The 27,496-nt window shown below is 31.4% G+C and overlaps 3 protein-coding genes and 2 long non-coding RNA genes across 11 annotated transcripts; 3 read left to right on the top strand and 2 right to left on the bottom strand.

Moving 5' to 3' along the window:
- The first annotated feature begins 1,381 nt into the window (after nucleotides 1-1,381).
- On the top strand, nucleotides 1,382-5,097 carry LOC108487363 (probable protein phosphatase 2C 35). 2 transcript variants are annotated; one of them, XM_017791685.2, is made up of 4 exons: nucleotides 1,382-3,010; nucleotides 3,445-3,576; nucleotides 4,063-4,179; nucleotides 4,701-5,097. In XM_017791685.2, the coding sequence occupies exons 1-4, from the start codon at nucleotides 2,096-2,098 to the stop codon at nucleotides 4,710-4,712; spliced, it is 1,176 nt and encodes a 391-aa protein (XP_017647174.1). In that variant the 5' UTR covers nucleotides 1,382-2,095; the 3' UTR covers nucleotides 4,713-5,097. The 2 variants fall into 2 exon arrangements, with proteins under 2 accessions (XP_017647174.1, XP_017647173.1); XM_017791684.2 differs by having other exon boundaries at nucleotides 4,060-4,179.
- Nucleotides 5,098-5,681: 584 nt separating this feature from the next.
- Nucleotides 5,682-9,284, bottom strand: LOC108486989 (uncharacterized). Of its 4 annotated transcripts, XR_001871585.2 has the most exons (6): nucleotides 9,113-9,284; nucleotides 8,734-8,827; nucleotides 7,466-8,625; nucleotides 6,948-7,285; nucleotides 6,595-6,870; nucleotides 5,682-6,488 (listed from the first exon to the last, which is right to left on the bottom strand). It is a non-coding gene; the product is annotated as an uncharacterized LOC108486989 (long non-coding RNA). The 4 variants fall into 4 exon arrangements; XR_001871583.2 differs by having other exon boundaries at nucleotides 6,948-8,625; XR_008280257.1 differs by lacking the exon at nucleotides 6,948-7,285.
- A 6,348-nt stretch (nucleotides 9,285-15,632) lies between these two features.
- On the bottom strand, nucleotides 15,633-16,358 carry LOC108488082 (B3 domain-containing protein At1g05920-like). The gene has a single exon (XM_017792393.1). The coding sequence runs from the start codon at nucleotides 16,356-16,358 to the stop codon at nucleotides 15,633-15,635; it is 726 nt and encodes a 241-aa protein (XP_017647882.1).
- A 441-nt stretch (nucleotides 16,359-16,799) lies between these two features.
- On the top strand, nucleotides 16,800-18,641 carry LOC108488945 (uncharacterized). 2 transcript variants are annotated; one of them, XR_001871844.2, is made up of 4 exons: nucleotides 16,800-16,927; nucleotides 17,918-17,974; nucleotides 18,049-18,204; nucleotides 18,322-18,641. It is a non-coding gene; the product is annotated as an uncharacterized LOC108488945 (long non-coding RNA). The 2 variants fall into 2 exon arrangements; XR_001871845.2 differs by having other exon boundaries at nucleotides 18,307-18,641.
- A 1,526-nt stretch (nucleotides 18,642-20,167) lies between these two features.
- LOC108489716 (putative E3 ubiquitin-protein ligase RF298) lies at nucleotides 20,168-24,337 on the top strand. 2 transcript variants are annotated; one of them, XM_017794423.2, is made up of 4 exons: nucleotides 20,168-20,475; nucleotides 20,726-20,771; nucleotides 20,995-23,176; nucleotides 23,715-24,337. In XM_017794423.2, the coding sequence occupies exons 3-4, from the start codon at nucleotides 21,002-21,004 to the stop codon at nucleotides 24,240-24,242; spliced, it is 2,703 nt and encodes a 900-aa protein (XP_017649912.1). In that variant the 5' UTR covers nucleotides 20,168-20,475; nucleotides 20,726-20,771; nucleotides 20,995-21,001; the 3' UTR covers nucleotides 24,243-24,337. The 2 variants fall into 2 exon arrangements, with proteins under 2 accessions (XP_017649912.1, XP_017649913.1); XM_017794424.2 differs by having other exon boundaries at nucleotides 20,258-20,479.
- Nucleotides 24,338-27,496: the final 3,159 nt, after the last annotated feature.

Genomic DNA, 27,496 nt, shown 5'->3' with positions numbered 1-27,496 from the left:
ATTATACATCAAATATAAGGATTTTTAAATTTATTTTCGTTTCTTTGCTTTTATATTTTCTTAGGTAAACTCTAAAACAATCACCTAACGATTAGCATGTTGTTTTCTAAACACATTGATTTAAAATTTTCTATTTTAGTCAATAATATTATCCAATTTTAATATTTTGTCACTCATAAGTTCAATCGCTAACGATAACTTTTTACTAGCATAATAATAAATTTAGCCCTTCAATATTTACTGATTCTAACAATTTAGTCTTAAATTTAAAAATTTCAATAAATTTAGCACTCAACTTTAAACATTCTACCAATTTAGTATTTATTCTTAAACATTAGAAATATAAAAAAACCTTGTAAACAGTAAAAAAAAATTAAAAGTTCATTTTTTGATAAAAATACATAAAAATTATAAAAGCATTTATAAATAAAAGAATATATATTTTCTCATTTTCTAACATGAAATTTATTTATTAAAATAATTTATAAATAAAATGATAATCTTGTAAATAAAACAATTTATAGGGATATTTTTTTCTTTTTTTCAACATTAGTGACCATCATGTTTAGATTAGGTCAAAAACTACAGAATGAGGTCGAAAAGAATGAAAATCAATGTTTTTAGATTGTTGCCCAGAATGGGTTTATTATGATTAAGGATTTATAGATGAGGATTTATAGGTGAGGATTAGGCCTTTGAGACTCAATAGATGGAAAGTCATGCCAGCAATTCCACGATCAATTTCTAGTTTGATGGTGCGATGGTGGAGGATGTGAAAATTAACAAGTTTAGAGCAAGAGTTATTGGTGCTGGTGATTGTAGGCAAAGGTAGTGTCCAATGTTTGGCAAAATTGATGAGGACCAAGAGGTAAGGTTAGATGTATAGTAAAACTTATTATTTATAATATAAACTAAAAAAAAAGGAATAACTTGATCCTAGTTTAAGTCTTATTTGTGGGTTTTTAATATTTTATTTATAAAATAATATTTTAATAAATAATCACATGTTAGAAAAAGAATAAACGATTATTAATTTATTTATAATTTTGTATGTATTTTTATCAAAATAAACTTTTAAATATTTTTATTTTTCTAAGTTTTTAATTTTTAATTTTAAATTTTTAAGAAGTACAACTAAATTGATAGAATATGTAAAGTTGAGGACGAAATTTATTGAGCAATTTAAAATTAAGACTAAATTGATAAATATTATAAATATTGGAGGGCTAAATTTACTATTATACCAATAAATAAAAAGCCAACGTCACTGATTTAAGGAGTAGCCATCAAAATATTAAATTTCGAAAACCTCAGTGATTAAAATAAAAATTTTAAACCTGGATGACCAAAACAGAAAAACGCTAATAGTTAGGTGACCATTTTATAGTTTACCCTTTTTTCCCTTTGGCCGGGGGACGGGGCAAAGCCAAATTCATCCATGCACGTACGGCACGCACATCGATTTTCTGCATCTTCTCTCTGCTTCTAAAGTTGTAAGCTTTGAAGCACAAGAAATCCATATTCCCCCACCCCCCTTCACTTTTAGGGTTTACGTTTTTTAATTTTTGTTTGAGTCCCTTTAATTTCCTTCTTGTGCAGCTGGTCCCTTTCTTTCTTCCTTTTTTCTCAAGAAAGAGATCCTTTTGCCTTGAATTGAAGAAGGAATCCCCTAAATCCTAAAAAGGATTTCTTCTTTTCCCTAGCCTTGATTTAGGGTTTCACTTTTTTGTTTTTGCTTGTTAAAGGGTTTATTCTTCCTGTTTGTCTTAAAACCCCAACTCCATTGTTTTGCAGTTTGCAGTGACCCCATAAAAATCACGTTTTTTCCCCCTCTTTTTAGAGTTTTTTTTTCCCCAAGTTCCCTTCGATTTGTTCTCTTTAAAGCATGTTTTCTAACCAAATTCCCATAAAAATCTAAAATGTCAGCTTCAAGAGAAACCCATCTGTCCATTTTCACCTAAAAATGCTTCTTCTTTCGACCCGTCTCAGTTCCAGTTTCTTTTTGGCCTTTTATCAAACGCTTGAGCTGCACTTTTAGTAAAAGAATTATTCTTTCTTTCTTTTGTGTGTGTGTGTCAGTGTGTGTTTTGAAATAATGGGTTGTGCTCATGGAAAGTGTTGTAACAGAGATTCATCAACATCAGATGAGGATGCAGGTCATCATCAGAGAGGAATAAGACCTTATAAAAACAAAGACGGTCTTACACAAAGGTCATTGGAGTTAGTTCATGTTCCATCTCACAATTTCACCTTGCAGTACTCAAGCTTAACACAACATGGTTATTACCCAGACACAACTGATAGGGAAAACCAAGATAGTTTCTGCATCAAAACACAAATTCAAGGTAACCCGAATGTTCATTTCTTTGGAGTATTTGATGGACATGGTCAATATGGTGCTCAATGTTCAAATTTTGTTAAGGATAAACTTGTAGAAATATTATCCAGTGACCCCACGTTATTGGATGATCCTTTAAAAGCTTATAATTCAGCATTTTTAGCTACGAATTCCGAGTTACGTGATAGTGAGATTGATGATGCTCTAAGTGGTACCACAGCGATAACTGTACTGGTTGTTGGGGATACACTTTATGTTGCTAATGTGGGTGATTCAAGGGCTGTGATCGCTGTTAAGGATGGGGATCGAATTTTGGCTGAGGATTTATCCGTGGATCAGACACCATTTAGGAAAGATGAATACGATCGGGTGAAACTCTTTGGGGCCAGGGTTCTGAGTGTTGATCAAGTGGAAGGCCTTAAAGACCCAGATATTCAACATTGGGGTGATGAAGAAAGTCATGGTGGCGATCCTCCGAGGTTGTGGGTTCCGAACGGAATGTATCCTGGGACTGCATTTACAAGGAGTGTAGGAGATAGCACGGCAGAGAAGATTGGTGTGATTGCAGTTCCTGAGATTTCTATTGTTAGGCTTACACCCAGTCATCTTTTCTTTGTTGTTGCAAGTGATGGAGTTTTCGAGTTTCTCTCAAGCCAAACTGTTGTCAACATGGTACGATACATGTGAATCTTTGGAATCTATAAATTATCCTTACTTTTCCCATTTGCTTTATAATGCCATGGTATATCTATCTATACATCAACCATTTGCTTATACTTGCTTTTGATTTGCAGGCCACGGCTAAAGTGTCTTATACATTAGATTTTAATGCATGTTTATTGCAAAACAATGTTTGTAAACCTGTTTTACGCTATTGAGTTTTATAAGTAAACCCGAAAAGGGAAGTTCAAAAGAATTTTCTGTCTTTTTCTTTTTGAACTATTAGTTGACCGCTCCAATTACTGATATTATCAGTAAATTAACTCATTGTCGTTTATAAGTGGCTTCTCTCAGATGTAACAATCCATGGTTCCAGCTGGTTTCGAAAGATATTTGAGACAGAACTTGAGCATTTCATTGACAAATTTATAATTTTCTTATTTCAGGCGACGGCATACAAAGATCCCAGCGATGCTTGTACTGCAATTGCTGGAGACTCCTATAAACGTTGGTTGGAGCTTGAAAATCGAACCGATGATATTACAATCATAATTGTACAGATCAAAGGCCTATCAGATGTATGAACTATTTAAATCTTTCTCTGATTATTCATGTTCTCAATGTTTAAAGTTACATTTTTTGTCGTATGGCTTTGTCTCCCGGTCCTGTATCTTTCTTAGAAGTGAGTGAAGATCTTTTAAATTTGTGCTGTAGAAATTACCGCCTTGTACGTAATTCAAAGTGATTTGTCCAATTAGCCCTGTTGAAGTACTATGATGAGTCATATCTTGATTTAGAAGGGAGCAGAATTTTGGACTTAATTGCTTATTGTGCCTTGCAGTTGATATAACTTGTACATTTGTACATACTGCCTAATAGAAAAATTTAGGAAAGTTCTAATCTGAAAAAACTCTTTTAGTGGTCATGGATTATAAAAAGTGTGATTAATTTATAATTATTCTGTATAATCTCTTGATGTATATCTGTTAATTTAAGGGGGGGTTTTTTGCTCTTTTTTTCATTAATTGCATTGTGATTAACTAATGTTCTCTGGGATCCAGCAGTCGGGTGTTGGCACCACTGATAGTGAAGTACATTCCAGACCCTGCCAAACTGGCGGTTCCATGAATCAAAGCGCTGCCATTGTTCCACCACTGATGCATCAGAGGCCTTTGGAATCGGTTGGTCACTTGAGCTGTAGTTTTCTGAGTTTATATATATATATATTTGAGCCATCTGTTCTTCATTCACTGTGCCACCAGATTAGTTGATTTGCCTTATACATGGATTCTCTGTTCTGCCACTTGTGTCATTTTCTTTATAGTTGTTCCAGCATACATACAGCCATTGGGTGAGGAGTTGTCTTACTATCTCTGTTTCTTGATGATTTTTTTTTTTTCAAATGAAACCTATTAGAGAATATGTCTTTGAAAGGTAGGAGATAAAACATGGGTTGAAGCTTTTCCTTTTTCCTTTTTTTCCTGCTTTGTCGTAAAAGGAATCTTCGACTCTGAGTCATTACTAGCAAACACAAAATGCATCAGTTGATATTTAATACCGATTTCTTCATCATTTTAATATGCACCCATGCTAAATAATCACGAGTCTTGCTATCAGTCTAGAGAAGAATAAAGATACATCATATTTCTTCAAATATAGATGTTCGAATCTAAACCGACAGTTCTGTTTTGGCTGGTATCAGGATGTGGGTTAGCCGAAAGGAGCAAGCAGAAGTCGTTTTTGGCATACAAGATTCTCATGGCGAATGATTTCAGCGCGCCAAGGACATCTTGCTAATGGAACACAATGAAATTTGTCAAGGTGAAGTACTTTAGCTCTGATATTGCACCTGTTAATCCAAACATGCAGAGAAATCCAGCTTGAAGTTGATTATTGCAACTCGATGAAACGGGGGGTCGGGGGATTAGGAAAACATGTACTTTCTATGTGAATTGTTTCCAGCATTGCTGGGGTGATAAGTGAGTGAGGCAGGGATGATGATACCATTGATATGGCTAACTTCCCACGATGTTGTCTGAAAATTTCATGACTGTATTGATACAAAAACTACATAATGATAAATCCTACAGGTTTTATAATCTATTAGATTGTGTTACATCCGAAAATAATTATATTTATTAATAACTTATAGAAGAACAAAATGAAGGTTTGATTAACATAATAAAATTGAAGCTTCAAGTTAATGTTTTAGGTTGAAAATAATACATTTATTTTAGATTGTCATTTTATTAATATAAAATCACTACTAATAAAAAACTGGTTTTATTTTTTATTTTTCCACAATTTTATTTGTAATTATAAGATTTGTATATTAAAAGCTTAAAACCAACAAAAATTCATATTTTTTAAAAGTTAAATTCTGCTATTAGTCTATATATATACATATATTATGAAAGTGGTAGATTTAAATTTAGTCATTATATGTTTATTTAATCATTAATTGATAAATTATAGACCTTGTACTTTTCAAATTTTAAAATATCAGTCCTAGTCCAAACAATAATAGTTAATTTTGTTTAATTAAATTCAATTACTAGTTTTCTACCATGCATACAATTATAGACTTAGTTCAATTTCTTCAATTAGATCATTAATTACTTAATAAATCTAATAATTATTATTTAGTGAGAATTAAAATTTTAAAATTTGAAAAATACCAGAATTAAAAATGACCATTAAATCCACAACTTTTGCTAAGTATAAGGACTAATAGCAGAATTTTAATTTACAACAAACAAAAAAATTGAGCTTCCCCAAACCAACAATCGAGGTTTATGTCTATCTATAATATAAGAGTTCTAAAAAATTTAAGCTCTACATTTTTATCTCTTAAAATTTAAATTACCCTAATAACTCTAATTTTACTTAAATGTTATACTAGGTCACCAAGGCTAAAGATTATAACCGAGTGGATACAAGAAGGCCACTATTTATAATTCAGCTCCCCTCCCAAACCAACAATATAGATTCAACTACACTGACGGTCGAGATTTGTGCCTACTTACAAAATAAGAGTTCTAAAAGATTTAAACTTTATACATCTTTATCTCTTAAAATTTACATTATTTACATTAATTACCTTGGTAACTCTAGTTTTACTTGAATATTTCACTGGACCACCAATGCATATAAGCTTCTATTGAACTTTCTGTGCACAATGATTACAGGCTTTGATCTGTGGCCTGTTAGACAAGCACCAGGTTCCATCAGCACCAGACAGGCTAGGAAACTGTTTCTTCGATATTGTTGAAAGGGCGAGCTGGCTCATCTGCATCGGTTGATCTCATTGTTTGTCGTCTGGAGAACATAAAGATAATTTTACAGCATAGGCATTTAGCATCTGGGTTTCTTTGATCCTAGATACCTGACACTACAATCCGAAATATCCAGCCTCTACCATGAACTTTCTTGTTTTTCAGCTCTCCCTCGTGGCACGATCAAAGTCAAACTCACCAAATGTGCTCCATTGCTACACAATAAAAGAAAAAAAGGATTAGAAAAACTTAGAACTACTTATGCATTCTAAAAATTATACTACTAAAAATGAAACAAATTGTGCTCTTTTTCGGCCGAACCTGCATTCCTAGTGGTAATTAACTTAGTACAGCTCCAGCTAGCAACAACCTTTGTTCACGAAATCATCTTCTGCTTTAAGTCACAAGCCGCGCAAAAGAACCAGCGACCAAAGCACACTTTGATGATCCATCTTGTTCACTTGGGATCATTTGGCCCAACAAGACTAACCCATTACTTGGAGAGACTGAAGGCCCATCTATTTAATCTGGTGAATATGTAAACACTCAAGTTTGCTTCCGAACCCGTGACATTTGCAACTTGTCGAACTCCACAACCTGACAGGAGAGATGCCAATAAGAATAATATAACACTAGGTAACAGCCAAAATCAAATCAACAATATTATTACAGACCTCAGGATTAACTTGAGTTTTGCTTGGGCAACTTCTTTATGTTGACTATCCACTACTATGTCCCGATTATCAATTTCAATATGTAGGTTTATCTGCTAAATCATCAACCATTCCTTGTGGCACCAAACTTTCTAAAGCATAATCATATTTACTACTTTGTCTGAAGTAGAAAAACATAGGAAAGAACTTAAACACGAAGATTGAAAAACAAAATGTAATTTCCATCTTATGGCAAGAAACATTGCCTTGAGCCCAAACCACCTCGCAACACGGGTAATAGGGAAGTCTTGTTGCTCTGGAGACTAGCAAGAGACTGTATTGATAACTGATCAGACCACCTTAATTTATCACCCCCAATTATCATAGAGAAGAGAAAAGAGCTAGGTGTTATACAGCACATAAGAGTAAATGCCATAATCTAAACAAGAGCAAAATGTAGTCAAATTCTAATACAGCAAAAAAACCGTCCTGTAGGGATGATCAAAACTGGAATATAGTATAGATTGTGAAAAAGTTACCTGTTTTGCAGGCCCAGGAATGGCTAAGAGTTTACATCGTTAGACAAAGTTTAACACCCCATTGCCGATTAAAGTTGAAGGGAAATAACCTAGCTACATTACGAGCAAATACCACCTCTAGTGTTTATCTCCAGAGTCATAAGAAGTTAACAGGGTTAAGCAAGAGTGGAACGCTTGAAAAAACAGTGAGAAAGATGTCTAGAAAGAAAAATACGAAATCAAGAAAGGAAGTTGATATATTCAACTACCACAAATGAAAGAAGCTCAATGTTTGATCAGAAAAGGAATCGCTTGGATTTTGCAAAAATGATTATTAAGTTTCAATATCCATTGGATATGGCTGAACCAAAAATTTTCAATAATTTTCTGAAAAATTTGCAACCCATGTTTGAGTTTCAACCGAAAGATCCTTTGTTAATAGACATACATCACATCTATAAGAAAGAGAAGGAGACACTTCAACTATATTTCACTCCAAAATCAAGCTCTTAACAATTCCACTTAAAGTTTGTGTCATAGAAATGCTCTGAAATTTTGAAGACTAACAATTTTCATCTTTTGTTTCCAAAAGAATAAAATGTGCTCTCAATGATCAAACAACAAAACGCAATCTTTCCATGATAGTTCTTCCTAACTATCATATTCAAGTTACAAGCAAATCGAACAAAATATATCTAATACATATCTTTCTTAAAGGCAAGAAAATGTATGTCAAATACCAAGATAGCTTTTGATTGAAACTCAAACATGTGGTGCTAATTCTTACAAAAAAAACAATTGAAAGACTCTTGTTCAACCGTATCTATGAATATCGATGCTTAATATTCATTTAAGTAAAATCCAGGTAACTCATTTACTAACTAAACATTGAGCCTCATTCATTAGCATGAGCCAAAAATATCAGCTTCATCATTTCTTAATTTTGGTTTTTTTTCTTTTCTAAGCATCTTTTCAAATGGTTTTTCAAGTGTGGTTCCACTTTTGCTTGGCCCTATTAACAACTTATGACAATATTTGCATGCAAACACTTGCTTTCCATTTACTTCAAGCTTATCAAGATGCTCCCAAACATTAGGCCACAACCTTCTCTATTTGGTTTGTGGGAGTGCATAAGTCTCCCTATTTGTTTTCAGAGTCTCAAGGTTGCCATTGTAAATAATCTGAGAAATTGAGAACAAATCATATATAATACAGTAGTTAAAACTACAAATAAATTTATAAACAAATTAAAGAAAAAAAAAAAGCTACAGATTTGCTTAGGTTCTTACCCTTGGACTCACCATAATGAGATGTGCCACGGCAGGACCGGAGTTCTCAAAAGCTGACTGCGGCGACATCACTGTATCAACAGCTTCAATTCCCCTGTAATAGAAACAAAATCCATAAGTTTTTAACCATTACAACAAGATAAAACTTGCAACTAATCCAGTAACATGCTTCTAGATTTCACCCAATAGTATAGTTGGAATATAAAAAAATTAATTCGTAGTCTAGTTAGCAATTAAAACCCTAACAAAGAAAACATAAATATTCACCCTCTTTTGCATTTGGGTTCCTCCTTTTAAACATAAAGATCTGAACTTTGAAGACCGAAAGAATCAAAAGATGACATGAAAGCCATAAGATCCAAAGTTTTAAGCAAAATACCTGAAGGGTATTGCAGAGGGCAGAATGAAACTGAAATGGGTTTACAGATCTTGGAGGCAGTTGTAGGACCTAAAGCATCCCAGATCTCGACATCGTTTCTCACTCCTTTTTTGTGTGTGTGTGTGCGCCTGTTCTTTTATAGCGCATATTAAATGGAGTTTATGATTGGAAGAGACCCATTTTTCTACGATTAAATAAAATAATTACTTTTTAATAAAGTTATTTTGTTAAATTTTATAATTCGATAAATGAAATCTGGTTAATTTAATCAAATTCCTTTAATATAAATATTTCTCATGTAATTTAACTGTTTATGATTTTAGTTTTATTGGATATGAGTAATATTTAAATGAAATATAAATTGTATTTTTTAAAAAATTAATGTTTTCAGTATTTTGATCTAAATTTTAATTTTTAAATTTTAAATAATCTTTTGCGCTTTTTTATATTTTTTAGATATTTTAGAATTTTTAACAATTTGTTTAGAAAATTTTAAAATTTTGTACTAAATTTTAGAAATAAAATTGTAATTTATTTTTAAATTTTAGATTTTTTCCATTTTCGAGATATTTAATTATTTTATAATTCTTTAAATTTTTGTCAATATTTTTTTAGAATTTTAATTTTATTTTTATTTTTAGTGTTTGCTAGCATATTAATAAAACAAAATACTTACAGAGGTGCTGGTAGTTAGGGGTGAGTATTTGATCAAGTCGAGTCGAATCGAGTAAAAAAATTTCGAGTTATTCGAGTTGACGAATCTTATTTTAGCAACCGAACTCAATTTGAATTTTTTTCGAATCAGATTGAATCGAGTAAAAAAATTCGAGTCAAGTTGAGTCGAATTAACGAATCCTATTGTTTATACTCAATGTTGCTTTTACATGAACATATTATTTAACTAGTAAACGAAGTATAAAATTATTTAACTACATAAACAATATAATGGTTTGTCTTTTAATTTAATAAGTAATAAGCTACCAAAACAACATAGTTTTGCCTTAACTTAATGGTTTTGACTTTTAACTTTAAAAAAAGTAAACATTTATCAAAATGACGTAGTTTTGCCTTTTTCTTTTTCGAATTTTCTGATCACTCGAATTGTATAATTCATATTCGAGTTAAATCGAAAAAATTAATTTTTTATTCGAGTTGATGCAAATAACTTGATTAACTCAAACAACTCGAACTATTTAATTCAAAATTAAAAAAATTATCGAGTTTTTCGAATCGAATCGGATTTTGCTCTCCCTTAGATGGCAGGTTCCGACCCCCTAAAATGAATTTTTTTTTTATTTTAGAACTTTAAATTTTTAAAATTTTAAATTAATAAAAATAAATTACACTTTAACCCTTTAAAATGATAAAATTTAATTCAATCTTTTAAAATTATAATTTAATTTTTACCCTAAAACCTAAAAGAAATTTCTACCATCACTCTTAGCAAATTTTCATGTCAGCATTCACATGAGAAAAAGTTACCACAGTACTTGTCACATTCTTAAGTTACATCATCAAAATTGTAACCCCATTAAAGAAAAAACAAAGCACATTTGCATTGTTTACATAATATACATAATTTTTTGTTGTAGGATTGAAATACATTCTTATTACTAGTATGGACCCATGCATGCTTAAACATTTATGTTTTCATTTATTAAAACTAAATCTGTAGATCACATAAAATTAAAATTCTTATTTATATTTAAGATTTATCCCTAAAAATTTAATAAGAATATATGGTCTCATTCACTTATCATGCGTGTATATTTTCTTAATTGATAGTTGATTCAATTGGTACCGATGTTATTAAAGATTTTTAAGGTTGTAGGTTGAAGTGAAGTTAAGTGTATAATATCTTTCTCGTGTGAATATAATTAATTAGAGATTTGTGATATAAAAGTAATTTTAAAAAAGAGATACCAGTACAATTAACTCTTATATTTTAATATTCGTTTTAATGTGATATTTTTATTTTCACTTTAATATTTGAACTTTTATTCCGTCTATTTAACCAATTAAGTGTTGCCATGAGACACAGTTTGTCATACCATTATGTTTTTCAACAAACTTAAACAACTAAAAGACCCAAAAAAAAAACAGAGAAAGATTCTTCCATCATCTCCATTTCATCTACAATTTCATCATCTCATCATTTCATGATAAATCCTAAAGTTTAGAGATCCCAACCCCTAAACCTTCCCTCAATAGAACTCATTTTATTTAAACTTATCAAACAATAGTAACAATCTAATTCCATAACAAAATCTCACTAAAAATTGGATTTTTTAATGAAAAAATTGTCTACTTTCAACTTGTTAGACGAAAATCTTATAAGTAAGTATATTTACTGCGACAAGTAATATAAAAAGATCATTTTCATAAAAATTATTACTAATTATAATACTAATCATCAATCACTACTTTATAATCCATCCAAATAAATCAATAATAGGAATTTTCTTTTAAAGCTAAATTTAGTAAATAAAATTAACAAAGCAAAATTACAAGAATGAACAATTAATAACAAAACCATAAGATGCATTAACAAGTTATTCTATCTCCAACCAATTTATCTTAATAGATAAAAAAAAAAAAGTGAAAAAATTAAAAAGAAACTAAGAAGAAGAAAAAATGAAGAAACTAAGAAAATTTATCTCAAATGGCAATCTTCTACACAAGTGAATGGTAGAAAATCAAGCGGTGGTAAATGCCAACACTTGGGTTATTTCTTGAAATCCAGAGGCTGATACTTGGTACTTAATAAATTTGTAAATCGATCAGGTTGGTTTTTCTTCTTAAGCTGGGTTTGTTTAGAAATGTTGATCTTTTCGTTGATTTTTTTCTTTTTCTTTTTCTTTTTGAGATTTTTTTTTTAGTGACAAAGCTTAAAGAATATTTTTAAGTGTTTATCTTTGATGGATTTTTGAATTTGATGGTGAAAATATAAGCCTTTAACATAATGCGATCATGTAAATAGCTGAAACATGTCCATCTTTGATCTTTTGTTGCGTGAATGAATATAGGTATAGAATGGCTTTTGAGTTTTGAAATAGTAGAATTTCATCATTCTTGTTATGTATCAGTTTGAATGATGTTTTCAAATATATATAAAAAATATATATACACATGAAAGTTGCGTAAGCTTTTTGATTGAAAAGAGCATATTTTCAAAACAAAATTAAATCCAACGGATTTTCAATCTTATTTGTATAAGATGTCTTTATATATTTCTACTCCATAAGATACTCGTATATATGTATATACGTAATGTATATCTAGAGTTTAAAGAATAGAAATTTATTTTAAATTGTTTCTGAAAGTGATAAAAATGTTAATCCCAAGCTATATTATTAACCCGAGACATCATCACTCAAGACAGTCCTCGACTGGTCCCACAAGAAGCTAGGCACCTACTTCTCTAGAAGGTCACCATCACCTATTTCTCAAGGCATCCGTTCTTCTATTCAAAACAAGACTTTTAAGTCACTAAACCCGCCATATGAATGCTACGTACCTAACATGGAGCTTTTTCCATTTATACCCCAACACAACGAAGAAGGGATCAATCCTCAAATAATATATATTTTATTAACTATGGAAACATAATAATTTAAATATAAGATAATTCAATATAAATTTTATCTTTTTATTTATTATGTAAATTATTTACTAAAAGTTTTTTTAATAAAATCATAATTTTATTATACTTACGATAATTTTATTATCAAGTAAATTTAATTAACCAAATATTTTAATAAAATTAAGATTCTTATTTATAAATATAATCAATATTTTACATAAAAATATTTATCATTGTTGATTACTTTGATAAATGAATATCTTCATTTATTTTGTGCATGGGATACTTGTAACATGGGTATTAACGAAGCTTGTAAGTTATCCATCAAATATAATATTTTCCTTAAAATTTTCTATTTTATTTCTTGATACTTTTTTCTTTTTATAACACATTATTAGTATAAATTTTGAAAAAATTCCTCCATTGATATTGAAAATAAGATAAAATAAAATAATAAAATTTAAACCTAAACACATTTAGCAACAAATTTAAAGTCTACCTCTTTAACCATTAAAGCATATTAATCATCATGTTGATTGATCTTTAACTTAGTTCGCATGGTTGCGACTACTACAACCTAAAAGGCATAAGTCCAAATGCGCTTTAAAAATTGGCATTTTATCGAAAACCATATAAACCAAATTAGAAAAGTTATAAAGACAAATATTAATAGCTTTTAGTTTAATAATTTTATTGGATTTGATGTTAAAAACTTCCTTATAACAAATTTTATGAAAAATTTAATTTAAAACTATAAAATTTAATGGCTTAATTATAAGCTAATGAACTATATTTTAATTAAATTAAATTATTAACCTAATTAAATAGAGAACAATTAATAATTTAAAATTTTAAAAAATACTCCTTCATACATACATTTAATACAATTTTATCAGGGAGCGGGCGAGAAATTTGGGGATGATTTTAGGATCTATAATCTATCGCTGCCCCGATGAATCCCAGGCCCCCTTAGTCCCATAGGTGGATCAAGCCTTCGAATGAGGCTATTAAGATTAATGTTGATGTAGGCATTGGGATTATTGTGAGGGACCATGATGATTTTGTGTTTGGGGCCGTGCAATCTTTTTGGACCTTTAGATGGATATTGAATGTGCTGAGGCAGAAGCCTTAAAGTAAGGGATTATCTGGGCTGCAACAGCAACGTCACAAGGGCTGTGTTCCAAACCGATTGTGCGAGTTTAGTTAATCGATTTAAGTCTTGAAAGGAGGACCTGTCAATCTTTGGTTTTCAATTGAAGGAAATCTTCAAATTATTGAAGTCCTTCATCGATGTTAAGATTGAGTGGGTCGCTTGTTCGAGCAATAGTGTGATTCATAGCTTTTGTAAACTTGCTATTAACAAACAATGTACCTTTCCTTGTAACATGAAGTATCTGAGTGATATTTATTGACTTATATTTGCTGATACTTGTTAATTCGAGGTAGCAGCTTTTGATCCATTTTAATAAAAAATAATTTTATTCATAAATTATTCAATGTTAAAAATAACTTTCTATCAATTTAAAACTTTAGAATTTAATAGCTTAATTATACGTTAACGAACTATATTATTTTAATTAAATTAATTACGAACACACTTAAATAGACAACAATTACTAATTTAAAATTTAAATAAACTAATTAAAATTTTATATTTAAATTTATTCATTTTGAAGTATATTAATACATATGTATAGATAGGTTAGTTTTAAATTTTTAAAGAGTGTGTTGATAACTCACTTTTAATAGTTAAGATATATAAAAAAAATTAAAAAATAGATAGATATAGATATAAATAGGGTGAGGTTTGATAAATCGAGCTAAAAAATTCGAGTTAATCAAGTTCTTTCGAGTCTTATTTTATCATCCTAACTTAATTTGATTTTTTTTCGAATCGAGTAAAATGAAATTCAAGTCGAGTCGAATCGAATCGAGTGAAACTGTTCTGAGTTAAATTAAAAAAAATTAAACATATCAAATAAAAATACTATTTCAGTACAACTAATTCCATGAGAGTATGATAATTATTTTAGAAAATTTTTAAAATTTAACTTACATATATTGTTATAATTAAAAAACTATAATTTTTAAATATAAATTTTGAAATTTTTATACATATTTTGAATTTTAAAATTTATTTTGAATATTTGAAATTTATTTTGAATTTATTTTGTAATTTTTGTTGAGAGAGACTAATTTTCTTATTTTCATATTTGATAGGGACCAAAAGAGTATTTACACCAATCTATTATTCAAATTGTAAAATTCAACACGACTCCCATTCGAAACTCGAATCGAGTTACTCAAGTGGACTTGAATAATTCGAATAACTTGATTCGATTAATTCAAAATTCGAAATACTTTTTAATTTTTTTCGAATAGAATCGAATTTTGCATACCTTACATACAAATATCACTAATGAGAAATACAATTTTTTTTTTGGGTACATGATATAGATTAGATGTACACAAAAACGAATGTAAGTACCTTAGAGCTTGTCGCTACACAACACAAACTCAATGTTTGAGGCATTGGAGATATGAATATGTAATCTTTTGCCACTGATGTCTCTGCCCTTCCCAATCACCCTTATCATGACTGCAACAATACTTAGCTACTGGACTTTGTTGAGCAAAGTAATATCACAATGAGCATTCTCTAAAACTTATGGATGGTTGTCCATTATTCTCAAGATTATAAAACTTTGGGGAATCTATAATTACCTTTCAAAGGGATTTAACACTATATATATAGAAGCAGCAGTATATATCAGACAGTTTGAATGAATTTTCAACTATACTGAGAAAAAAAAAGCTAGTAAAACGCAGCTTCAATAACTATTAACCACCAAACATGCTTGGCAATAATGAAAACAAAAACGAGTACTAACAAGTCAAAACCCTAATGTTGTATAAAGTGACAAATATGATCGGAAACTAGAGCTTTACGAGTGCGAAGCACAGCAGGGAATTCACCCGAAAAGACCAGAGCTGCACCATGTCGCCTTTCTTGAGTTGGTTGTTCTTCACAACAGGGTTCCACGTGTTAGTGAGGACATAGAGCGAACTTGATCCCATAACCCACTTGTTCAATGTAATGCTTGTTTCCCTCATGGATGGGTCTAACAACCACACCTGCATGGAGTTTTTGTCATCTAACTCTTTAGCCTCTGCCTCGTTGAGAAAGTCATGAGTTTTGACTTGCGAGAAGGGTATGGAGAAACGACTGGCAGTAGGGTTTATGTCGGAGAAAAAGATGGTCTTTTGTATGACCAGAACCAAACCCCTACCACCCATCTCTTCAACTATGAGTTGTCTGAATAGGGGAGGCAAGTCTGGTGGTGGGATTGGGCAAACGGATTTCTCTTGCTTCTTGATTCTCTTCGGCTTCAGTTTTGGTGCTACCTGATCGCCATCGTCTTCCTTTTCTACTGCTTTGAGATTGCGTTTCCTTTTCAGTCCAACGCTGTTGTTGAACTTGGACCTCAGCTTGAAACCCGTATGGTCTTGTTTGCAAAGGGTTGGAGGTGGTGGGGGTGCATTCTGGCTTTTCTGCAATTTCTGTTGGTCAACATGGAGTACGTGCAGCAAGTAATCAAAAGGACCCCAATTGGGATCAATCTTTGTATCCTTAAAATCATCAAGGCTGAGGAGCTCCATCATCTTATCGTTTTCACCGAAAACAAATTATTTTCTGTATTTGCTTGAAACTGAGAATGCTGCTTTCTTGGGATAAATGTAATTTCTATCTATATATCTATCTAATGTATATAAATAAGAAAAGGGTGCTTGAGGTAAAAGTAATAGTTCTTGAAATATGACCGTTAAACTATAGTTTTCCGGCGGGGCATTTGAATGGAGTTGTTGTTTACTCGCAGAAAGGCGGCAAAAAATGGGCAAAGATGTAAAAAACCTAATCCCCACGTTTGTGTTTGCAATTATTCTGTTCTGTTTCCTGATATCTGAACGTTAAATGCTGGTCAAAGGGGCTTTCCCGGTGGTCAATGGGCTTTCCCGGTGGGCTGCGGTTTCTTTATTTTGCATGTGGGGGTTTAGTACAATTTTTCTTTCAGATATATACCCAAACAAAAAGCCCTAAAGATTTGGATCAAATTGATCTCAAATGGCAATCTTCTACACAAGTAAATGATAGAAATTCCAGCGGTGGTAAACGGCAACACTTGGGTTATTTCTTGAAAACCAGAGGCTGATACTTGGTACTTAATAAATTTGTAAGTAGATCATGTGGGTTTTTCATTTTAAGCCGGGTTTGTTTAGAAATGTTGATCTTTTCGTTGACGTTTTTCTTTTTCTTTTTGGGTTTTTTGAGTGACATAGCTTTGGGTTTTTTAATGAACATTTTTAATTAAGTGTTTATCCTTGACAATATTTTTCAGTGTTTATCCTTGACGAGTTTTCGAATTTGATGATGAAAATATAAGCTTTTAACAGAATGCGATCATGTAAATAGCTGAAACATGTCCATCTTTGATCTTTTGTTGCATGAATGATTATAGGTATGGAATGGCTTTTGAGTTTTGAAATAGTAGAATTTCATCATTCTTGATATGTATAAGTTTGAATGATGTTTTTCAAATCATTATATATATATATATATATCCATGAAAGTTGTGTAAGCTTTGTTATTGGAAAGAGCAGAGTTTTCAAAACAAAAATTAAATCGAGCTGATTCTCAATCTCCTTTGTGTAAGATGCCTCTATATATTTTTACTCCATAAGACACCCTTGTATACGTAATGTATATCCAGACTCTAAAGGATAGAAAACTGTTTCTGAAAGTGATAAAAATGTCAATCCCAGCCTATATTATCAGGACTCTTCGTTCTTTGTTTCGTTCTTGTTTCTGAAGCTATTTGTGTCTACACTTAGATTTATGATCCTCTATACAAATCATAGAAAAATTAAGCATACAAGTATTCATCATATCCGTACCCAATATGCACTCCAGGTCAAATATACAATTGAATTCATTCTCTTGTTTCGTTTCCACTGTATCGTGTGACTTCATTGTGCTGCTTTCAGTATAGGTTTTACACTAATTTATGGAAATATATGTGGGGGTGGGTGGGATTGTGTGTGTTTTACTATTAGATATTTATTCATATATGCAAAGGCTTGGACTGCAGGCTTGCTTGTCTGTTTTGTGGTGTTCATGTATGTGTTTATGTGTTATAAAACTGTTGGGTGATATTCCTTTTCAGCTCTTAAACTGAAGCAAGAAGTTCATTGCTGTAAGCTTTTCATCGACAGACTGACCGGTATGCTCCTTTCCTTTATGTGATACAGTAGAATTCATCCACTTTCTATCTTAGCAGTCTTAACCATGCTGCAGAATCCAGCTGTGGGTTCATTTGATTCAATTAACTTACCAAAATCATGGTCTTGAAATTCCCTACCATTTCGTCATGTAAACCACCTCCAATCTCTATTGTATCTGGATTTTGTAATCGAGCTGTATCAAGTTTCATCGGTGAGATTTCATGTTATGGTAAGCTCCTTTCCCTACCTCCTTTTATTTGATCACCACAGTCATTCCAACATTGAGATGTATATCAATTGCAAGTGGCAGAGGTTACTCACATATTTGCAGATAAAATTTTTATAGGATAACAGAGAGTTGTTGTAGAAGCCATATGGTTCCTTACAGGAATGGTATCTGTCTTAGCTGTTTCATTTTATCCGCCAGGATTCATCAACAATGCTACCACAATGGTGCTGCCTTAGCGCCACTGGAAATGAATTTTAAGCTAAGATGGTCTTGAGATTTGCATATATAATTTTGTGATTTGCTTTCACCCTGCATGTTTGTGTAATTCATGTATCCGACAGGTGATGGTGGTGTCTAAGCAAACTGAATGCTTGTTGTGATGATGTATTAACAAAATGGCGAATTTTAACATAGCTGAAATCCAATCTAAATCTTCATTTCCCTTTCATTTTCATTCCAAATTGTAGAAAATGTTAAATTTGACAGCCACAAATGCAAATTGTTCTTATTGGGTCAATAATTATGGCACCATCCCCGTGACGGTGAAATAAATTATATAACAAATATATTTATAAATATATTTATAAAGGTTGGTATAAAAATAAGATAATGTTTTAGTTAAAATGGTAAAGTTACATGTTTAAATTATATTACGTCACGGGATTAAATCTTACATTTATGATCGAACTTTTATTGATTTATAAAATATAAAATGACAAAATACCCTCATAATAATATAATTTACTTTATAAATAAAGGGATACCTTAATAATTTTTAATTGAGTTGGTGTTTGGTAAATTCGTAAAACCAACTCAGCCAATGACCTAATATTAGTATAGTATATAATTATTATTTATTGAGACCTAAAATATTGCTTTATTATTTTTTTTTAAAAATTCAGTTTAATTAACGGTCAAGGATTTTAAAGCGTTGGTTAATTTAGTTAGTGGTAGTTTGGTTCAATTATTAACCAAACTGACCATTTGAACATCTCTACTACTAAAGCTAATTGAGTATTAGCTTGGTTAACATTGGCATTGTTGAGGGTTTGGGTTTGAATGTGCTCACATATATTTTATCCTCTTATTTAAGGGAATTATAAGTAATTTTAAGTGTTATATCAAAAAGTAAAACTCTATCATTAAAGTTGTCACCAAATTCAATGTAATTGTAGAACTTAAACTTTTAAAGGTTTTTCTATAATAAAAGAAAAAAAAACTTTTAAAGGTTTTACTTATCATATAACAATGAAATGTGAGGCTTTTTTTAAAATGTAGCCTGATAAATTGGTGACACTAAATTGAAGTGTGATTATATAAAATGTTCAGAAACTTGATAAAACAATTACCCTTTAGATTGGCTGATAAAAAGGGTGCTGGCCGCACCAAATTAAATGCTTTTCAACTTTTGATTTATTAGTATATTATGTCTTCCTTTTAAAGTTAAATTTAAATAGTCTTTAAAAATATAAGAATAATAAAATAAACTCTTCTCATTTTTAATATATTTTAAATAATAAATTTAAAAGTTATATAAAATTCTTATTTAAATTACTCAAATATATCCCTCAAATTCTTTAATTAAACGAAAAAAGTATTTTTTCCAATTTTTCCTTTTATATATCTTGAATTTTTTAAAATTTCTTAATTTTTAAAAATTTTAAATATTTTGAATTAATAAAACATCACTTTAATTTTTATTAATTTTAAATTTTTAAAAGATTTAAAACACATAAATTGTAATTTAAATTTATACGTTAACGTAGTTACAAATTTTGTATACGTGGAGCTCCACCATGTGAGCAAATATTGTTAACCATTAATCAACAAGTTAATATATATTTATATTTAAAAATAATTTAAATAATACTAATAAATACTTGCCTAATTTTTCACCAACCTTAATTAATTTCAAAAAAGCGAAAACAGTCAACAATGGCTCTTCAGACATCCTTTAATCCATAGTGACAAAAAAGTTTTAATTTTTTATGTAAGAATTTAGAAAGCTTTCGTCTAAAAATATTTTTAACCACATAAAAGCGTGCCAATATATTTAATTGAAAATAAAATAAAATAAAATAAAATGTTCTTCTCAAGCCAAAAATTATTTTTCTAAAGAGTGACTAAAAAACGTTCAATGCACAATAAATGATCAAAAAAAAAAAAGCCTCAGAAAAAAAAATCGTCGCTTATGTTTATATATTTTCTTATTCTTTTCACCGATGCTTTGAGATTGGTGATTTTTTCTCAATCGAATGAACTTTGAATCGGGTAGGTGTGTTTTCCGATCATCGGAATATGATCATTTATCAAATAAAACGATGCTTTGTTACCTCATCAGTAACTCAAATTATGATCATCTTTTAATTTTTCATTGATCTATTTTTTAAAATTTAGATTGTAATTGAGGATACTGATAGATTGAATTCAAGTTCTGCGGTTTTACTTGCTGGGTATGTTAATTAATTTTGGAACCTGAACTGTTTTATTTTCAATTGATTTTTTTTTCTTTTTGTTGCAGAATTTTGATTATTGCTATTGTCAAATTTGATAGTTGAGATTATAAGGTACAATTTTCTTTTTCTTTTTCTTTCTAATATCTAATATGAAATTATCACTATTTTTAATTTACTAGTGAATGATCTAATGAGCTTATTATGTAATTGTTTCAAATTTTAATTTTGGATTTTGAATTGTGTTTCTGATTGGGTTTGGTGAATGGGTCATTGGATAGTTTAGTTTTTTGCATTGAGTGCTATGATTTGATATTGTTGTTCATTCCCAATGCAGCTTAAAAATGGCGTCAATGGTTCTTAAAGGTAGTAGCAGTAGCAGTGGTAATCATGTATCTCCATTGCTGTCAATTCAAGAAAAAGGTAGCCGAAATAAGCGAAAATTCTGTGCTGATCTGCCGTTAGGTGATCAAAATAAGATTATAACTACACCTCAAAGTGGATGTCCGAGTTATGAGTTTTGTGCTGAGAAGTTCGAAATCACCCCTGTCCATGGTCAAGCTAGTGCATGCGACTTGTGTAGTGTGAGCCAAGATCATTCCGGCGGATTGAAACTCGACCTGAGATTGTCTAGCACGTTAGGTTCTTCAGAGGTTGGGCCAAGTCGGGCTAAAGAGGAACTAGAGGCAAGTCGGGCTAAAGAGGAACTAGAGGCAGATGAATTCCAAGATGCAGATTGGAGTGATCTCACGGAATCTCAGCTAGAAGAACTTGTTTTAAGCAATTTGGATACAATATTCAAGAGTGCAATAAAGAAAATCGTTGCTTACGGTTACACAGAAGAAATTGCTACTAAGGCAGTCTTGAGATCAGGCCTTTGTTATGGTTGTAAAGACATGGTCTCAAATATAGTGGATAATACCTTAGCATTTCTAAGAAGTGGCCAAGATTATAATCCTTCAAGAGACCACTATTTCGAGGATCTCCAGCAGATGGAAAAGTATATATTAACGGAACTGGTTTGTGTTCTTCGAGAAGTCCGGCCTTTCTTCAGCACTGGGGATGCTATGTGGTGCTTATTGATTTGTGATATGAATGTGTCGCATGCTTGTGCTATGGATGGTGATCCTTTGAGTGGTTTTGCTGGTGATGGAGGTTCTAATGGGATTTCTTTTTCTTCAAACCAACCCCAGTTGAAGCCTGAAGCCAAAACTTCTGAATTGAATCTTCCAAATCCGTGTAGACCAGTTCCATCCTTTCCTTGTTCTCATAGTTCTCCACCTGAGGTACCTTCTATGGGAATCAGCAACACAACAAAATCGAAGAATTCTGTTGGTCTAAGTGGTATAGTCTCGGAGAAAGAGGGAACAAACTCCACTGCTGATAGTGCAGATAAAACTTTCAGTGCGGTGGGAACCTCTCAGTTTTCAGCAATGGAAGAGAAGTTTGTGGCTTGTAGAAAGACTCACTCTACCAAGAGAGAATTTCTTCGGCAGAAGTCACTTCATCTGGAGAAAAACTACAAGACATATGGATCTAAAGGGTCATCGAGAGCTAAAATGAGCAGTTTGGGAGGTTTAGTCTTGGACAAGAAATTAAAATCTGTCTCCAATTCTTCTACTGTTAATATAAAAGGCGCATCTTTGAAAATTAAGGCAATGGGAACCGATGTCTCTCAAGATAATGGGAGTCATCTTTTTGCTAATTTGGGCCCGTCTTCTTCTACATCATTTTGCTTAGATAATGATAGTAATATTTCTGCAGTGCCTAAGACCGATATAGCGACTATTTCTCCCCCAGTAAACATGCCACCTGAATTACTACCTATGAATAACCCACCTACAATATCAACTACTGATACTGAGCTTTCCCTTTCATTGCCTACCAAAAGCAATTCAATTGTAGTGCCTCCTGTTTCACATTTCAAGGTTGCTAATCCTAGCTATGTTGGGATGCCATTTGGTAATTCACTGGGGGATTGGGTCCCTCAGGATAATAAGGATGAGATGATTTTGAAGCTGGTACCGAGGGTGCGGGAACTGCAAAATCAGCTCCAAGACTGGACAGAGTGGACTAATCAAAAGGTTATGCAGGCCGCTCGTCGATTGAGTAAAGACAAAGTTGAACTTAAGACTTTGAGGCAAGAGAAAGAAGAAGTTGAACGGCTTAAGAAAGAGAAGTTGAGTTTGGAAGAAAACACTAGGAAGAAGCTCGTCGAGATGGATGTTGCTTTGTCCAAGGCTAGCGGGCAGGTGGAACGCGCTAATGCTACTGTCCGCGGGCTTGAGGTGGAAAATGCAGCACTATGGCAGGAAATGGAGGCTGCAAAATTACGTGCTGCAGAGTCGGCAGCTAGTTGTCAGGAGGTATCAAAGAGGGAGAAGAAAACTCTGATGAAAGTTCAGTCTTGGGAAAAGCAAAAAAACTTGTTCCAGGAAGAGCTCATGACCGAAAAGCGCAAGGTCACCCAACTTCTACATGAATTACAGCTGGCTAAAGTTATCCAAGAACAGTTTGAGGTATGTGTCTTCAGGAATGTATAATTTTCAAGCATTTTTTATGTTTTGTCTCTCATAGAAAACAGTAGTAATCCTTGATATACTTCATAAACTTCTATCAGTAACTTCTACAAGTTCTGTAAAAATGAGACTTGGTGAGGAAGGCATCCATTGTTTCATTAGACGGCTCAGATTTCCGAGAATCTACCTGATAAGATTTCATATTTTTTGGCATCTTACGTATTTTGAATGGTTAAAAAAAGTTTCCAAACCACTTGAAGCAGGAATGTTGATATAAAATCTTTTGCATGGACATCTCAGGGTGTCATGTATTTCGTGTTGGTTTGACATTTACATCATTTAAGTGCATCAAAGACTATTGGTATACGCTTGTGTATAACAATATCAGTTGTATGATTTCAACCCATAACTCTTGTATCAGTATTAAGGTATGCTACCAGTTCAATAAAAGCAGTCCAAATGGGTGCTTTTTTTTCTCTGTAATTATGGCTTTTTCTATGATAACTTTGTTCTCACTGAAATTGGAAAACTATGACAGGTTAAATGGCAACAGGAACAGAAAGCAAAGGAAGAAGTAGTTACTCAGGCTAGTTTGGTAAGGAAGGAAAGAGAACAAATCGAGGCTTCAACAAAACTACAAGATGACATGATTAAGTCCAAAGCTGAAACCAGTTTGCAAAAATACAAAGAGGGTATTCAGAAACTTGAACAAGAAATTTCTCGATTGAGACTGAAGATGGACTCCTCAAAAATAGCTGCACTTCGGAGGGGCATTGATGGAAGCTATGTAAAATATATTAGCATGACTCAGAAGAAATCTCGAACCCCTTTTATCTCAGAAGTGGTGACAGATTTCCAGGACTTCTCCGGGGAGGGAGGTGTGAAACGTGAACGTGAATGCGTGATGTGTTTGTCGGAGGAGATGTCTGTGGTTTTTGTCCCCTGCGCGCATCAGGTTGTTTGCACTACGTGCAATGAGCTCCACAAGAAACAAGGGATGAAAGACTGTCCTTCCTGTCGGAGTCTCATCCAGCGCCGTATTCCTGTCCGGTATGCTCGGTCTTAACTTTAATATCAAAGTGAGTTGAGTGCTCTGAATAATGTTTGTGGGAACTTTTCCATTGAATAATGCATTTGAGTTGCAGTTTGAGTCCGAGACAATTTGCATTAAAAGTGCAAGATACTGCTTCAATTCAAGTTCATCCTTATTTTAAGTGATCATATAAATGCTTAATAACTCAAAATACTATTTTAAAATATAATAATATTAAGAAATCTTTTATATTCAAAATTATATTTTTTTAAAATTAAAGGTGAATAAAGAAAATTATTACCGTCCTACTAAACTTTGTCACAGTTTGATTAGTTTGATTTTGGTGGTCAAATTTTTAAACATTGATAAATTATTCTTTAAATTTTATTATAGATAAAATTTGAAAAAATTATTATAAAAACTTTAAATAAAATAAATTTTGAATGCATTTTTCAAAAATTTAATTAAATAAAATATTTAAAATAATCAAGATAAAATATCAACTATGACATTTTTACATGATAGGAGTCCTAAATAAAATTTCTGGTTGTGACCAGAATTTGCAAAATCTTTCCTTTTTTTTTTTTACTGTAAACTCAGATGAATTTTTTACTAAAAAAAGCTTTTAAATAACAAAAATAATTGTGACTTTGCTAGTCTAAATAAACGGCCTTTCCTCTCATACCACATGCAATATACTACTTTAGATATCCAAAATCGACATTGAATCGCTTTGATTTGAAACAATTTGACCGTACTAGCTATAATTGAGTTTTTTAGCCTCTTCTATCACCTTACCAATGGACCTCAATTGACCTGAAGAGTGGACTGTCCCTTCTCTTCCATTAGTCTTTGAATCACCGTCGGGCCATCCTCCACCCACTAGACATCTTGTTTCCAACAAAAACCCTCTTTGGCCAACAGGTGAGCAACCCGATTGCCCCCTCTCTTAATATGTTAAAATTTACATCTCTTGAAATCCAACACAATTTATTTCACTTCCCATATGTGGTTGCTAATTTTAAATCAATTATTGCATGTTGCTTAAAGCTTCGTTTTAACCACTGAAGAATTCCCCTCAACCACCACTGCCCAAAATCCCAACTCTTGGCCTAGGTACCAGCCAATGTCTCCGCCACCAAGGCATTCCGTACACATCTATTCCATAGGCAAGTTGCACCAATTATCGGATTAATGCTATTTCTAATTCCTTGTAGAAATCTGCTTCAAAATTTACTTGTACGAAAGGATTCGAGGGAGACCGCCACACCACCGTCTCCTCTGCCGCTTGTTCAACTCTTTCTCCGGTCAACAATTCCAACTCACGAACGTATCCCAAAATGAAGGTAACAGTTTCAGTCTTAGATCGCTGCTTTCCTTCATGCACTAGTTTATTTCTTGAAAGCCAAATTGCCCAGATTGTGATTATGACTATTAATTTTTGTTGGTTACCACTCCCAAAAAAATAATTGTCGAACTCAATTAGCCATACAGTCCTTTGTTTGGTTCACCCTCCAATTAATTCCAAGTTCTTGCGAAACCTGCAAGGCCAGTAGACAATCACAACTTGCATGTATATTAGTTTTAAAGTCCTCACCACACTTGAGGCAAATTGCATTCGTCCGTAATCTTCTTTGATACAGATTGGAATTCGTAAGCACAAAATTATTTATAAATTTTCATACTGTAATTTTTATTTTTTCTATGATTGTATCTGCCATAATTGTCTGTACATACTTCTGGTTTCTTGATCGATGGAACTGTAACTATCCTCCTGAGTCTTGGGAAATCCCCTGAGTACGATCCTATACCCACTTTGCACCTTGTACTTACCGGGGCTCTCAGGATACCATCTCAGTCTATCTGTAATTCCCTGTTGCACCAGTTGTATATTGAGGATTCTCCTTGCCTCCTACTTTACTCTTATTATAGAGTTGTTATGGTATTTGTTGTCAAGTTCATGTATATAAAATAATTGTTTTTTGGTTACCAAAGTTACAAAATGCTAGCTATTAGTAAATTTTTATTTTAATTATCCGATTATGAAAAGTTACAAATGATCGTCCAACTATTTAATTTTGTCTTTTATGATCGCCATATGGTTAGTGGTGATAGCTTTTAAAATTGACATAATAACAACTTTAACCCTCAACATTTATAAATTATGCCAATTTAGTCTTCATTCTAAAAAAATAACCCTCAACATTAACACATTGTGTAATTTGGTCTTTTTTGTAATTTTTTTTGTGACACTGAGGGTTAATTTTAAAAGAATGAGAAAATATGAAAATTATTATCTTATATTTTTGGGTGTTTTCATTTTTTTGTATATTTTAATCAAATTTAACTGATAAATTTAATTTTTAGTTTTTATATAAAAAAGTCACAAAGAAAAGTAAAGCTGAAAAAAAAGACAATGTGTAAATGTTGATGATTATTTTTATAGAATCAAGACAAAATTGACATAATTTATAAATGTCGAGGGCTAAATTTGTTATTATGTCATTTTTATAAACCGCCACAGTTAGTTAGCTTGTGATTAAAAAAGACAATTAAATAATTGGGTGATCATTTTATAATTTTTATAATTGAGTAACATTTTATAGCTATTAGTACAGACCATGTCAATCATTTTTATATTTAATATTATATTGGTTAAAAAAGTAGAAATATTATATATAAATATATATAAGTAATTCAAAAAATAAAAATATTTTAAAAATTAAAATGATAAAAATATAAATATAAATTTTAGAAAGTAAAAATAATATAAAAAGATTGCAAAGTTTATAAAATGAAAAAAAAAGTTTTTAAATTTTAGAAAAGCTTAAAATTTTAAGCATATATTATAGAAAATTTGTAATAAATTTCATATTTTTTTTGGTAAACTACTTAGTTGATGATTTAAAAGTGAGGATAATTACATTTTGGTCACTCAATTTTTAGTGTGCTTTTATTTTAGTTACTTAAAGTGTTAAATCTCTAACGGCGGTTAACTGTACATGCCACATCATGTTTACACTTTCATTTTGGTCACTCAAATTTTAGGTTGCTTTCATTTTGATCACCCAAAAAATATTTTTTAAGTATTGATTGTGGTAAAAAAAATCAAGGATTAAAGTGAAAATTGATAGAAACTAAAATAATACATAAAATATTGTCGATTGACTTATTTATCCTATTGCTGAAATTCTAAATTTGTTTTTAATATTGAAATTTTAAATTTCAAAACATCAAAATAAATTGAATAAATTGTTGAAATTTTTATCCATTGATAATATCAACAA

Source organism: Gossypium arboreum, chromosome 3, assembly GCF_025698485.1.
Source record: "Gossypium arboreum isolate Shixiya-1 chromosome 3, ASM2569848v2, whole genome shotgun sequence".
NCBI classification, from domain to species: Eukaryota; Viridiplantae; Streptophyta; class Magnoliopsida; order Malvales; family Malvaceae; genus Gossypium; species Gossypium arboreum.
Note: the sequence above shows the minus strand (reverse complement) of the source record. Positions and strands in the feature narration are given on the sequence as shown.